Source organism: Pholis gunnellus (genome assembly GCF_910591455.1).
Source record: "Pholis gunnellus genome assembly, chromosome: 4".
NCBI lineage: Eukaryota > Metazoa > Chordata > Actinopteri > Perciformes > Pholidae > Pholis > Pholis gunnellus.
This window is the reverse complement of record NC_136530.1, coordinates 3,973,508-3,988,757: the sequence shown is the minus strand read 5'-3', so window position 1 is coordinate 3,988,757 and position 15,250 is coordinate 3,973,508. Positions and strand designations below refer to the sequence as shown.

The window sequence follows — 15,250 nt, the reverse complement described above, 5'->3', positions numbered from 1 at the left end:
ATAATGTCAGCGGACCCGATTAGTACAAAACATATTTGTAAAAAAAAAAAGCAATTGCCAAGAAAATTGCAGAACGTGTACAAAGTCAACAAGAAACCTCAGTTGTCTCTAAGTCATTAAGTATCACAGCTGGCATTGTTAACAACACAAACAGTACCACAGTGTGTAAAAAGGTGCATTACAGGACTGAGTAATGCGAACAGGCCTTACAGTTTTCAGTTGACCCCCCACAACCCCAAAAAGATAATACTGCAACTTTGGCAACACCAGAAATGTAAACACAGAGTATCATCACTCTGTGTTGCTGCACCAGGCAGCGGCGTTCTTGAACATGCGTAACCACGGCGAGGGTGTGAGGGACGGCCTGAAGGCCCTCGGGGCCCAGGGCCACTGCCAGCCCAGGGTGCAGCGCTCCGGGTGGGGCATCATGGCCAGGTGTCTCCCGTCCCTGGAGCAGAGCCCCGCTACGCCCTGCGGGGAGCCGTTAGGGTTCAGAGGGTACTCTTCAGTGGGACGACCCTGGTCATCAAGGTATCGGACGGGGGCGAGCCCGCCAGAGATAATCTGGTCCTGGGACAGGGAGCTACGGAACTGCATCAGACCTGTGCAGGAAAGAGGTTTTTTGGGGGGGGGGGGGGGGGGAGAATAAATATCAAACACAGCTGTTGATTACAGAGCACCCTGACCTGTGACGTGATGAGTCAGCAGAACGAATCAATAGGCGTGTCCAATAACCATATTATTTAGAATAACACAAACATATTTAGTATGTTCCAATACAAAGTATCTCAAATGCAGTTATGCCAAAAATAACAGGATGTTCTACCGCCTCCGGTCACATTTCTGACCCACAATCCTCTGCACAACAAGAGGGTCGACGTTCATTGTGCGGTGTTATGAGGACGTAGTATGTCTCAATTGAATGCATACTGCATGCAACAGTACGTACTTTGTAAGGGCAGCTGCAGTAGTAAGTAGTAAGGACTAGACGGGTGTATTCAGCAGAGTGCGGACCTCCTGCAACGACCGCTGCTGTATTGTGTGATTGACTAACCCCTCGTCTAGAAACCAATGAGCTGTAAGGTGTCGTAGAACGCACTTAATTAAGACTCGAAAACAAGCGGCGATGTATGCAGGCAACCAGCTCGAAGTTGTCTTATTCACACAATACATCTGGCCAAAAATCATGCAATCTTGCTAAAAACAAAATTAAAATAGCCACTCACGAGTCCGTCAGAGCTTGATGTTATTATGAAAACTGAGAACAGAGGACTACAAGCAACAGTTCGACTCTTGTGACAAGTTAAGGACGACCACACGATGGACTTGACAGTACTGCACCTTCTCCATGCGCGACCCAGACTCCCAGAGCCGAGCCCTCCATCCCTCTGAGCCAGACGGACGGGGACTCCTGGATCCCAACGCTGACGAACCGGGACTCAAACCTGCCGGACTTATTATGGGTCAGCACCACTTCAGTCTCTGTGGGGGGGGGGGGGGGGGGGTTGGAAAGAATTAGAAAGCATTTTAAAAATCAGCAACCTCTCTGACGATAATGTTAATTTCTTCACGTATATCTGTTGCATCGTCTCCGCTCACTGCTGCAGTATGAGTTTTCCTCCTACCTGCTCCTTCCTGTCCCACCCAGCCCAGCAGAGCGAGCAGCTGGCAGCCATTACACACTCCCAGACTCAGCGTGTCGTCCCGCCGCCGGAATCGATCAAACTCAGCCTTGGCCTTGGGGTTATACGCAACAGTAGCAGCCCAGCCTATCACGAAGGATGAATGGAGTTAAATAATGTGCGTAACAAAGTGGTCTATGATTGTGTGAGTGTGTGTACGTATGGGTGTGTACGTGCCTTTAGCTGATCCCAGGACGTCTGCGTAGCTGAATCCACCAACGAACACGACTGCTTTGAAGGACTCCAGAGTTATGGAGCCAGAGCACAGGTCCTGCATGTTGACGTCCCAGACCTACACAAAAACAAAGACAGGAGTCACGCACACCAGCTGCACAGCTCGGGGCAACGTATGTCCAGTTAATAAAGATCTAGATAGTTACCTCAAAGCCCGCCATGTGCAGAGACGCAGACATCTCTCGGTCTCCGTTACTGCCCTCCTCCCTGATCACGGCGACACGAGGCTGCCCTGAAAGAACAAAAGATCAATATTAAGCATCACGCACTTAGTGGTTACAACTACTCAATGATGAGGATTTAAATTTTTTATCTGGTATGTATTCTGGCCAATTATGAACGCCATATATCATTATTTCTAACATATTATAGACCAAATGATTATTGTAGTAATCAAAAGAATAGTTGGAGTACTTGCACTACGTCTGAATACACTAAATCAGTGTAAACGGTACCACTCCCTCTTTGGTCTTACTGAGCTGGCTGATGCTGGACAGATCAGAGGGGTCAAAGGTCAGTTTGAAGTAGGGCTGCGTCCTCTTGGCAAGCCCCTCCTCTTCCTGTGTAACACACGTCTCATTGGCCTGGAGGCGCTCCAGCTGGAAGCTGGTGTCCTCCCATGATGCTCTGAGGTCGGGCAGCGGCTCTCTCAGAACCTCCCGTCCGTCCACACGAACGCTGACCTGAAAGACGAGTGAGGGGAAACGAACGGTCACCACAGAAGAGATGAAAGGCGTTGACACGCGTCGTGCCGTAGGCCGATGTCTCACCACAGCGTCCGGTCCGAAGCCGCAGGTCCTGCCGACGCGTTGACACCGCACGCCGGCGTCGCCGTATCTCTGACACACCGTCTCTACGTCGAGCTGCGAAACCTCCAGAACCAAACCCAGCTCCTCGCTGAACAACAGCTCCAGGACTGTTCAGCAGAAACACTGCATGAGGTCATGGTTACACAGCTACACAGTTCGCACCCTGTAAGTGTGAAACCCCGTCAGCTCACTGACCTCCAGCTCCTTGCGATGACAACTCGACATCAATCCCACGGTTTCCCGCAAACGCCATCTCCAGCAGGCAGGAAACGAGGCCGCCGTCACTGACGTCGTGTCCTGCGGACAGCAGACGATCTGGAGGAACATTTAAAGGTTGCTGTGCTATTTCAATGTAATCGTTACTCAGAGGGTAATACATGATGACACGGATAACAAGAGGTCCTGCTGCTTTTTAACACTTCAAACTAGATTATTCTAACAGCATTCACGATTTATAAAACAGGATTAAAGATTATTTCAGCACTAAATGTATGCGATTGACAATTCATGGATTGATGCAATTTGTTTGAATTCTGTCGATTCTTTTATTTATTTATTTTTATGTGGTGCTTGTGTGAAACTGTCTCCGTTGTAAATGAGATTAGAACTCTCAATAATATCCTGGCTAAATAAAGGTTAAATAAATAAAAATATAATAATACAAATAAATACACAGTAAAACCAGCAGGTGGCTGTGTATCACAGCACAAAGCTGTGGCCTTACTATTAGAGAAAGCTAAAGAAAGATGTGCTCACAGACTGAATCACAGTAAACAAAGCTCAGCTATTTTCTCTCCTCTGTGGCAGGAAGCTCACCGCGTATGAGCTCCTGCGTGGTGTTGAAGCAGGCGGTAAACACTTGTGGCTGCTCCAGGTCAGGAGAGCAGTCTCCCAGCTGGCTGAAGCACTGAGCCAGGGCCGAGCCTCCCAGACGATGGCGGCCCGGACTGAGAGGAACCCACAGCAACACGCCTGCAGACGGAGGACAAGCGGTCGGTCAGAGGCTGTTACAGAGGAGCGGGTGTGGAATCTGCATTTCTTTGTATATTTTAGAAAGAGAGAAAGATGTCTGCTGTCTAGATGAGATGAGGAAATAACAACAACAGTAACAACGCAATCTGCACACCCAACAATTAGACAGACTGTAGGGTCAGGTACCACAGAGAGCTCTGAAAGGTATTTTAGAATAATCACTTCTAATCCGGTTCTGAATATGAAGACGCCCAGGCTGAGCATAGGACATGTAAAGTCATATCGTCATCGAACAACAATGTTATGGCACATCTCACATTTTCCTCAGGTCTGAAATACCTTTTCCATCTGGATCCTCCAGGTCGGGCGTCACCGTGGCTGTGATGTCGGGACAAACGGCATACGCAGAAATAACCAGAGCACCTGAGAGACGTGGCAGGAAGTTAAACTGAGACACTCACAGAGACACAAACACAAACACAGCGACGCCTTTTACATGCACAAAATATTACGGTTATTGCCCTTAATCTGAAAGAGACAACATTCCTTCCTAGCTGTTTACATGTCTAATTAAATAAATATATACCGCTAATATTCCCGTTTACATCTATGCGATATGTGTGCATATCCTGATGATATCCAAGTCCTTCATAATGCTTAAAAAGTAGTCGTGTTTCTCCTGACGACCAGAAATGTGGGCTTTCCTTCAGGGCATGCATCTCTGCAAACTGCTGCTAGTTTATGACGCACAGAACTGGTCCTAACCTGGCAAGAGGCCGTGTGTCTCCTAAAACCTGATTATATTCAGAATATCCAAACGGAATATGCCGTTTACATGACATAGTGGATTATTAGCGTGCATATAAAAACGTATTCAGTGAGCGTACCTGGAGCTTTGACCGTCTCTTTCCCCACTCTGGCGGCCATACTCAGAGAGTCCTTGCCCCCGTCGACGGCCACGCCCAGCTGACCCATGACCTCGCACATGGCTTTGCAGGCGTCCCACAGACGGGCCCCCTCACCGGGCAGCTTGGCGGCCCACATCCAGTTTCCACTACACTTCACATCCTGAAACACACGACGGGCAAAAGCATTATTCTGCTTCCATTACATGCGTTCTTTCAGACTAGTGAGTAAGAAAACATCCAAAATACACATTTAGGTGTTTATTTTACTACTTTGTCTATTTACCAGCATTCAGCATTAAATAATGCCTCATTTGCATATTTAAACATGACATTTCATAACATTGTAGGTCATCAACTGGGGAAGTTTCATGGTGAGATCTATTATACACATTATTGTACATAATATGATGTTATTTGGGCTGGCTTCCTGTTGCTGCCTTTTTGGCCAGGTCGTCATTGTAAATGAGAACTGGTTCTCAATCGACTTATCTGGTTAAATAAAATATGAAAAATAAATACAATTTGTTAAAGTTTTGACCCTATTCACAAGCAGTTTCTCCCCTTTTCATACAAATCGTGTGTAACCTGAAGATCTTGTCCACAGAGTTGTTATTTCATTAAGTAGAGACGCTCTATCCATAGTAAAAGGACTATTGTGATCCGTTGTATCTGTGATTCTCCGCTCACCTTCAGAGCTGTGACTCTGGCAAACACCAGATTGGTCAGAGCCTCTCCGACAGCCATGCGAGCCCCGGCCGCGGGACACACCAGGCCTTTAATTGGCTGCTCGCCGATGGCCGTGGCCGCTCCCTCTAGGCTGAACGGCGACAGGGCGACGACAGCCACGTCGGCCAATGGGGTGTGAAGAGGGCCGACGCATTGTTGCTGGGCAACTAGCCCCGTCACGGACCGGTCCACCTGAGAGGGGGGTGGGGGGGGGAGCGAAGACACAAGAGTCTGCACAGACGTACTCGTAAAACAAGACAAAGACGATGTGAGACAGGGGGTGAGAGGCACACCTTGTTGGTCAGATAGCGTTTGGACGCCACAGCAGGCAAACGCAGAACTCTGTCCAGAGCGTCTTTGACTTTGAGCCCGGCAGGAAGAGCCAGAGGCCGAAGGGTCAGTGCCAGACGCTCCATCTTAAACTCCTTCTGTGGCATCTTCCCCAGGACCCACTCCAGCTGCAGGTCCACGGGACAGCGGCCCCCGTCTGCCCGATCACCGCTGCCTCCCTCGTCATCCACCAGCACAATCTGTGGGAGAAATTACATTAAAATAAATACAATCTTGAATGTATTTTCAGCGTGATACTTCAGGTTGTTCAGCGGATTGATCAGTACAATGAGTGTGCATTTATTGACTTGATCCAGGCTGAAACGTGCCTTCCCGTCTCCGGTGATGTTTCCCACGAAGTCAACAGGACACTTCTCCCTCCGACACACCCTCTCCAGGAAGTCCCGGTCCGCCGGACGGAGCAGCAGGGCGTTGCTCTCCTGATACTCTGCCCCCCACAGCTCCAGCACACTCAGTGTGGGGTCACCTTTCTACAACACAAAGACGAAGAGAAGAAGAAAACAACATATGTATATATGTTAAATAAATGGCCGAATGTGCAGGACTTAAGAGCAAGGAAACTTTTCTGTGCCTAAAATGTGTTCGGGGGTTAGGGGAGAGGTTCACGATTTATTTATCTGTCAACTACGGTTGTGTTTTCACCAGGTTGAATAAACTTTGTTGTCATTCTTCACCCAAGGAACAGACATCTCGTGACTTCAAGTTCTTATTCTGTATGTACACGAGTGGAAAAGCATTAAAAAATGAGATCTCAGTCGACTGAGACCAATAAAACCGGTTATTAAGAATACTCGACTAAGAGCGTGCGGCCCTGGTTCCTGCGCTGATTACCTTGAATCTGCTGCAGTAGATTTTGGCTCCCGCCGGCTCACTGAGCTCCTTGAGCACATTACCTGAAGGCGACAACGTGATGTTAACTTCTGGTCTCATCATCTGAGCTTTACAGAAATCCTGAGAAAGAAAAAAGCCGATGTTTGGTACCGTTTCCTCCCGCCCCCTGATCGTGTATGCTGCAGATCGGGTTCCCGCCGCTTCTTTCCAGACACGCCCGGAGAGCTCGGTTCATCTTCTGCTCCATCTCGGCGTCTCCCCTCTGCACCGCACCCAGATCCCTGGCGCTGGAGTTGTCCCCCTGGACCTGCAAGCCACAACGTATTTAAAAAAACAAAACAACTTCTGCACCAGGCGAGGTCGCTGCCGTGTGATTCACTGTCGGCGACCGTACTTGTACAGAGGAGGCCGCTCCTCCTCCCACGCCGATTCTGTACACGGGCCCTCCGATCTTCACCACCTCCATTCCTGATCGGACGAGCAGAGGGACACAGCGAGTCATTGATCGACGAGTGTGTGTAAATATAGTCTCTGCATTGATTAAAACGCAGTGAAGCTGAAGCATTACCCGTCTCTGCCTCTTCTTTCTTTACATGCGTAGCTTCAATAGAACCGAGACCGCCGCTGAACATGATCGGCTTGATCCACTCTCGCCGCTCTCCGTCAGGCAGCCGCATGCCGAAAGAACGAGCAAAACCTAGAAGGAGAGAATCACAAGAGTTCAACGTCGATCAATCCATCTGTAGACCGACAGAAAATCTATTCCAACAAATGAAAACAGATCATTTGTTTTAGTAATCTATCGAGTGGAAACAACAACTTCAGTTTCACGGATAATTAAATTGTTGCTAAAAATAATGATCAACTAATCAGATAAAAGAACAGACTTTGACATGAGACACAGGTTCTGGTTTTATCTAAGAAACATCTCCTGCTATTCCTAAGACTTCATACAAAGAATAAAACAATGGCTTAATTAATAGTGAACATACTCAGTTGATTAATCTATCAGCCGATCGACAGAAAATTCATCAGCAACTAATCTGACACTCGATCTCAGCTTCTCGATTGTGAGGATTTGCTGCTTTTCTTTGTCATGCGTCAGTAAAATATTAAATATCTTTAGGTTTTGGACGGCTGGTCGGACAAAACAGAATTGAAGACATCGCTGTGAGCTCGGAAAAAATTGCAATCAGCAGATAAATAAAGAATGAACGGTTGGAAGAAAACCGAGGCACGCTTCAGCGGGGTTTCCTACCCGACAGGACAGGTTCTCCAAACTTGTTGCCGTAGTCCGAGGCTCCATCGCTGGCCTCGACGGCCACCTGCAGCGGCGGGGCGAAGCTGGAGGGATACTCCCAGCCCTCTCCCTCTGACTCCCAGGGGAGATCGTAACCTGCGGTGAAGGACGGCGAGAAACAAACACGTTACTAACCATCGAACATTTCAAGAGAAGAAAGCGAAGCTCGTCATTTTTACAGACCTGGTATGTGCAGGTTGCCGAAGCAGTACCCGGCGGTGCCGGCGATGACGTGGCCTCCCTGTCCCGCACTCTGCACGTCTCTGATGCGACCTCCTGTGCCCGTGGTGGCGCCGCTGAACGGAGCTACACCTACGAGTCAGACGGGTTGGATTAGGATCTTCAAGCATTCAAGGCAACACTGGGTGGGTAACTGATCATTTTGGGGTTGAAGTGTTCCTTTAAGTTGCATCTAAAACACAATGTTTTGTGTGTCCTGACCTGTCGGGAAGTTGTGCGTCTCTGCGGTGAAGATGACGTGTCTTAGCGAGTGCCGTGTCTCATAAGGACTGGCTCTGGATGGATCTTTTGGGTAAACACACTCCAGCTTAATGCCTCTGATACCACTGGAAACACAGACACACACACACACACATTGAGTCAGTGTGAACAGAAACACACACACACACACACACACACACACGTACGTCACACACACCTGCTGTTGTCGCAGAACTTGATGACGTTGTTGGGGTTGCTGTGCCGCTGGGTCTCCATTATGAGGCTGAAAAGAGTCTCGTTCTGCTGCTGCCCGTCGACCTCCATCCGCCCCCGGAAGAACCAGTGACGGCTGTGCTCGCTGCGACACCGGGGAACAAAGAAAAGACCGGAGAATAATAAGAAAACCACAGGAATAACATTTTAATAAAAGCTACAGAGCACAACACAAAGCGCTCCCGCTAATCTCTTTGTTGCAGACAATCCCCACACCTGTTGGACTGGGCCAGGTCGAAACACTCCACACTGGTGGGGTTCCTGTTAACCCTCTGGAACAGCGACGTGTAGTAGTCCAGGTCCCAGGAGTCAAAGGCCAGACCTGTAACAACAACAACAACAACATTATGAGATGCTGCTGCCAGAAAGCAAACGCCAACAAAGATGGAAAGACATTTCATGTTTGCATTTAACACAAGATGCTGAATGAATCAAACCTCAAACACATTCTCATGCACAGAGGATGTTCTGGTTATAAGCATCATACAGCATCCTAAAATTACATTATTTCACCTTCACAGAGAGTTCATTATAAGGATAATTACATTAATATTCACTGCTTTAAGATGATGGCGTGTCACCTAAATTAATTTGCGTCCCTTATATCAAACTCCACGTTTGACTCCAGAGGGGAAACTAAACAGGGAAATAATGAGAAAATCCAGATAGGCTCTTTTTTAATTATATCCTCAATTCACTGGTTGAGCTCGACAGAGACGACAAAGTGTGGCACTGAAATTATTCTCACGTGGTTGAGCAGCTTGAGAATATTAATGAAGAATCAGCAGAGTGTGAACATAAGCACAGACCGGCCGCTCTGTCGCGGTGCGCAGTGTCAAGCTAGAGAGCCGTGTGACGAGAGGAACGACCGGTCGCACGGCGGTCCACGTACGTCCACTAAAGGGCTGGCGTGTTGCCACCGACGGGCTCAGATTGTTGTTACAAGAACAAACCCTGACGAGGAATACAATGTTTCTCTTTAGCGTCCACTTTATCGTGTCTGTTTGTTGTTGTTGTCATGTGACGTTTGTGCTTCATTAGCTTCCACATCACATTAGACACACTGAAAACATTCATGCACGTGCAACGTAATCAGCAGCAGCACAGCTGTCCTGTGACTTCAACCAGCTGAGTAATAAAGTCACGCACCATGTGACATTATTACCTCCATCAGATAACACAGTGGACTGAGGCACCAGGAGAGAGAGAGGAGAGAGAGGACGGTTCAGTCAATAAAGAGGAGACTCGGTCTGAGTTACACAAGATGAAGAGAAGATGAACCGTCGAGAGTCTCACCCAGGTCCTCGTTCGCCGTCTCCAAAGCGGCCCGACCCTTCCCCAGGATGTCCACCTCGAACACCGGCTGCGGTTTGGTTTCCACGGCGAAGGAGGCGATGGGATGCGGATAGATGCACTCGGTCATGCTGTCGTACAGACACTCAATCAGCCTCTTTATGTCTCCGTTGAGCTCCGCCACGCTCTCGCCATTCTTTGGCTGAAGGGGAAGAGAGAGACATGCACCTCATCAGACCGAGCGACATGACGTGAAAAACACAATCCAGAATCAGCGCTTTAGAGGACGAGTCGTCTTTGTTCCAGCAGACCTTGATTAGAAACCTGCGAGACAGCTCGACCCGCGTGACCTCAGCGAGGCCGGCGCTCCGGCAGATGGACACGGTGTTGGTGGACCAGGCGGTGGAGAAGTTCAACCTGAAGAGACAAACGACAAAAATAAGAGTTTAAAAGACATTTTCTTTCTAAATGTCCGATGTTTACAAAGTCGATGAGTGATCGTGTTTAATAATCGTGATTATGATTTTTGCCATAAGTGAGGACTTTCCTCCACAACGGTGAAGAATTAAAAAGACAACGAGCATAACCGGCAAAACGCCAGAAAACAACCTCCACAGTAAAATCATATCTCATATTTGTGGACTACTTCATTGCCTTTATATAAACCCTATGAAGGAAGAAGTCGAGTATCAAACACATTATGAAGAAATTAAGGTTGAATATCTTGTAAACAATTTGATTTGGCTGCAGAATATTAACTGAAATGTAGATTTTTAAGAGCGTTTCTAAAGCATCGATGTCATGTCTGAAGGGCCGTGATCGCCTGGTTACAAACATTCAGAGGTGCACGACACACAGTCTGTGATTACGTCACTTTCTGGAGCACACACACCCCGGCCCAGCCTCACTAAAGCACGCTTAACTGCAGGACAAAGGCAGAGCCACAGCACGTAATAGAGCTCATTTATCAGTCTGTGCGAGTACCTGGGTCCAATCTCCACCAGTTTCTCCTCGCCGCCCTCGGTGAGGTTTGGTTTGTCAGACAGCGGCTCGGCCTGCAGGGGAGGACGGAACAACCAGAGGAGAACCTGCGTCTGCTCGGCACCGAGACTCTCACAGCCTGGAGCAGAAAAACAATGAGGACACGGCAACGCGGATGGGTGGACTTTGAGAAGCGTTCCTGTCCCAGCGGCAGACCCACAATTCATAGCAATTTGACATTAAACATGTGGTTACCAGGGGGAGTAAATAGATTATTTGACATTTAAGTCTCCTCTCGTGAGGCAAGAGCCTGAAAAACGTTCAAATAAGTGAGTAAAAAGTATAAAATAAATACCCACAATTGCACAGAACACACACAAAGTGTTGTCCCGTTTGTATTTTTACCATTTCGAGCCCTCGCAGCCTCTCACACTCAACCAGGTGATGATGTCAGTTAAGTCCCTGAGGGTTCAGGGTTCAAGGCTTTAGTGGGGACCAGGAGGCGGAAGTCTTTAAACCTGCATTCTCTCTAATGTCCACCAGGGGGCGACACCTCTGGTTGTATAGAAGTCTATGAGAAAATGACTCTACTTCTCTCTTGATTTATTACCTCAGTAAACATTGTAAACATGAGTTTATGGTCTCAATCTCTAGTTTCAAGTCTTCTTCAATACAGCATGATGTTCATTTAGTAACTTATGGTCCATTTAGAGTCAAACAGACCATAAAGCAGGGGATGCTTTAGGGCGGGGCTTACTGTGATTGACAGGTCTCTACCAGAGACGTATACGCCGTCTCTACGTCACTCCTCCTCAGTCCTAATATGTCTCACACTCACCCGTCAGCTCCACGTTGTAGCACAGCTCCGAGGCGATGGACAGCCGGGGGTGGAGCTTGGCGGCCCTCTGCACGGCTCGCCCGCTCACCACTTCATTACTGTAGAACCTCACTACCGCCATTGCTGACGGGAGAGACGGGAGGAATAAATACAGTTTAAAACAGAGACCACAAAAAATCCATCACAGGATGTCAAAGATGATGAATTGCAGTCGATGACATTGATTAACCGCACCTAAATATTCTGAAGTGATGGATCGCTGAAGCCAAAGCTGGTGATTAATGAAACGTTCTCACTGAGGCGGACCTTTATCTCCAGACCGCTTCAGGTGCAGAAGACAAACCAGTGATCAGAAATCATCATTATTTTGTATTAATGTGATTATGGTTAATATTCAGACAAAGGGAATGTGTGGAGGTAAATCTGCAGTGGTCTCATGATAGATCAACCTCATCTCAGTTTATATACTTTTGACTCAAAAGGTGAAATAAATCGTCCTTTATAATTTATTGACAATAATCTAAATTATTCTATAACGTTTCTAATAAGCAAATAGTACTTTATATATTGCATTACTGGTTGTAATGTCATATTTGTTTTACTACTAATAAGTCTAAAGGCAATAAAGAGTAAAGTGTTAAAAAACAGTTTATCAGTGTTTTCATTTAACCAAACGAGGCTCTTATTCCAAACAGCCCTGTGGCTTTATGCCTCTTTCATTATGAAGACGATTGTGTATCTGAACTCAAACACAGTTATCTGATTGTGTGCATGTTGCAGGTCACACGCTGCTCAGTCAGCAGCTTTGTGTTAGTCCTCACGGAAAACAGCTACAATGTTTCCTCTCAGATTCATCCGAAGACCAGACAGTAAAAAATAAATAACAGTAAAATACTTCACTGTTAATCTAAATTAGGACAATCAGCGTTCTCCATAAAAGGCGTTCAACTCTGGAACATATTAAAATTAAAATTAAATGAATTCCAGATTTGAAATATTTTACAACAAAAAGGTGAAGTGCCGGCTAAATCAAACCAAAGCTGTTCCTATTTTCAGCTAATTGTACTTTAATTTAACCAGTAGTACTGGTGTCTGTGTGTTGGTAGTGGTGGAAGAAGTACTCAGATATATTACTTCTGTAAAAGTATTAATACTACATTGTAAAATACTCTGTTGCAAGTAAAATAACTTAAATCTTACTTAAATAAAAGTACAAAAGTATCAGCATCAAAATAGACTTTGAAGTACCAAAGAATATATATACTTTACTTTTAATTATTTAGGTTTTAAATAATGATGCATTCATTACTTTAATGTGTGTAAAAAGGTATAGATCCTTTTATTTACTCTATATACAGCTGATGAGCTTAATCCATAATAATTATAATGTATTAGTTGATTTATGTGTTGTATTAATAATAACAATCTGCAAAGTAACTAGAAACCATAGCTGTCAGATAAATGAAGTGCAGTAAAACGTATAATATTTGCCTCTGAGATGTAGTGGACTAGAAGTATAAAGTTGCCTGAAATGTTAATACTCAAGTAAAGTACAAGTACTTCAAAAAGTGTGCTTAAGTACAGCACTTTAGTTAATGTACTTAAGCACAGTACACCACTGTGTATTGTGTGATTAGAGAGAGATGAGGTGAACATTCCCAACATGACATTAGCTTTAAACTGTGCGCAGCACATCAGCTTGTGTCCCATGTTTTGTTTCTTCTAGCTAACTAAGCTAAGAGGCTAAAAGCTACCACAGTTAGCAGACAGCTAGTTAAAGTTAGCTTCACGTACCTGCAGCAGCTTCAGCAGATGAGTGTTTAGTTTAGAGATGAAGAAGAAGAAGCTGGGACGCCTCGAGGAGTCCTGGAGGAACTTCTTCTGAACGGACTCACTGGTTCAGGTCTGCAGACTGACAGGATGGACTTCCACACACGTGGGAGACGCTCCAACTGTGTGCGCATGCGCAGCCTAAGTGACTTTTTGAGTGGGAAGTGGTTGTAGGTGAACAAATCACTCTTTACTGCAGAAAAACTTTGAAAATATAAAGTAAAATTGTCTGACTGGGAAGCAACATCTTTGTCATGTAATCTGGACTGTGTGGGGAATTTTGCAGTTTTATTTTAAATGAAAAATGTGGTTGTTTTCAGTGTTTTTAAGAGTCAGGATACAGTATTTATATGCGGCTTTGCAGTGCTGTAAAGTAATTAATTACAACGTTGAGGTACTTGTACTAAATAGTATTTCCATTTCATGCTACTTCATACTTCTACTTATATAATAATACATATTAATTTAGATAATTTCACATTTGTTGGACCGACTCCAGATCTTGAAATGTCCCTTAATAAATTGTCTGGATATAACAGGCAATAAAAGCTAATAAATCATGTTTCTGCTTGTTGTGTGTGAGAGGTGAAGGTAAACTCTGCAGGATTTGATTGATTGAAGTGTTTTCAGAACTCAAGTACTCCCACACACTGAAGAGTCATTGAGCTGCAGTCTTAGATATATTTAATAAATTAAAGCCAAGGTACAAAAAAAAACAATGTACATTTCACACACCCCTCCCCTCCTCCACCTACTACTCTTTTAAACTGTGACAAACTGTTTTTTTCATTATTATTTCCCACCTCAGAATTAGACGACAGTACAGACCGAGGGACGTCCAATCATACGCCGCTCGAATTAAGACTCGGAGGCGTCACGGCTCACCCCAGAGCCGGTTCCTGCCTCGGGTCTTAAGTCTAAATCAGGTCCTTTCTGCAGTGTCTCCAACACCGTTTGTCCCCTGAACCCCCCGCCCCGCCCCGCCCCGCCCCGAAACCCCTCACAAAACACATACATGCTACATGTCTGCAGGCACCTCGGATAAGACAGAAGGATTAGACTGAGATAAAGAGACCACAGAGTACATTTCAACGCTGAGTGTTATTAGATGGCAACCGGTCCTGCTGAGTCACTGGACAGCAGTCACATCACCAACGATGTCTCCGGCTTAATGGGATGAGCGCAGAATGTCGGCCTTGAACTCTCTCAGAGATATTTGGTTCTACTGAACTCTCTAATCCTTCAGCGTCCTCTCCAAAGCGGTGACTTCGGATGGATGAAAAGGACTGAAGAGTGGCGTTTCGTGTCGATAACAGATATATAGACGAGTCTGGTCGATGGTTACCCCCGGCTGGTCTGTTCCAGATGATGCGGTTAAAACAGATGGGGGGGTGCGATTGCCGGTGAACTACTGGACGAGCCAGGAAGTGGTAGTCTGAGTGAGTGAAGGTGTGAGGAGATGAGTGAGCGCTCTTTGTGTTAAAGATGGGAGGAAGTTATGGATGTGTACTGTAGGTCCAATATAAGTGCACTGAACAAGTGGGGGAAAAAGATACATCTGTGCACACAACCTCTCATACATACATACATACATACATACATACATACATACATACAGGTATGAACACACACACACCCGAATACACAGAAGTGTTCAGCAATAACTGGTAATATGCACAACTCGATTAATATTTTTGCACGATTACAGTGACTAAGCCGTCCTTCGACATGACTATTCATCCCTCCCAACACTCCGTTCCCTTCTCTGTCTCCATCTTGTG

At 46.1% G+C, this 15,250-nt stretch overlaps 1 protein-coding gene across 1 annotated transcript; it reads right to left on the bottom strand.

The window, feature by feature from the left end:
- Window positions 1-15: 15 nt before the first annotated feature.
- Window positions 16-13,558, bottom strand: pfas (phosphoribosylformylglycinamidine synthase). The gene is made up of 29 exons (XM_079157521.1): window positions 13,434-13,558; window positions 11,874-11,961; window positions 11,640-11,762; window positions 10,805-10,940; window positions 10,132-10,237; window positions 9,824-10,022; window positions 8,744-8,849; window positions 8,472-8,612; window positions 8,255-8,379; window positions 7,997-8,125; window positions 7,772-7,909; window positions 7,082-7,210; window positions 6,908-6,981; window positions 6,664-6,820; window positions 6,514-6,575; window positions 5,991-6,152; window positions 5,625-5,861; window positions 5,293-5,523; window positions 4,585-4,765; window positions 4,037-4,120; window positions 3,542-3,697; window positions 2,921-3,040; window positions 2,687-2,832; window positions 2,392-2,599; window positions 2,063-2,148; window positions 1,860-1,974; window positions 1,626-1,769; window positions 1,342-1,482; window positions 16-602 (listed from the first exon to the last, which is right to left on the bottom strand). The coding sequence occupies exons 3-29, from the start codon at window positions 11,758-11,760 to the stop codon at window positions 292-294; spliced, it is 3,945 nt and encodes a 1,314-aa protein (XP_079013647.1). The 5' UTR covers window positions 11,761-11,762; window positions 11,874-11,961; window positions 13,434-13,558; the 3' UTR covers window positions 16-291.
- Window positions 13,559-15,250: the final 1,692 nt, after the last annotated feature.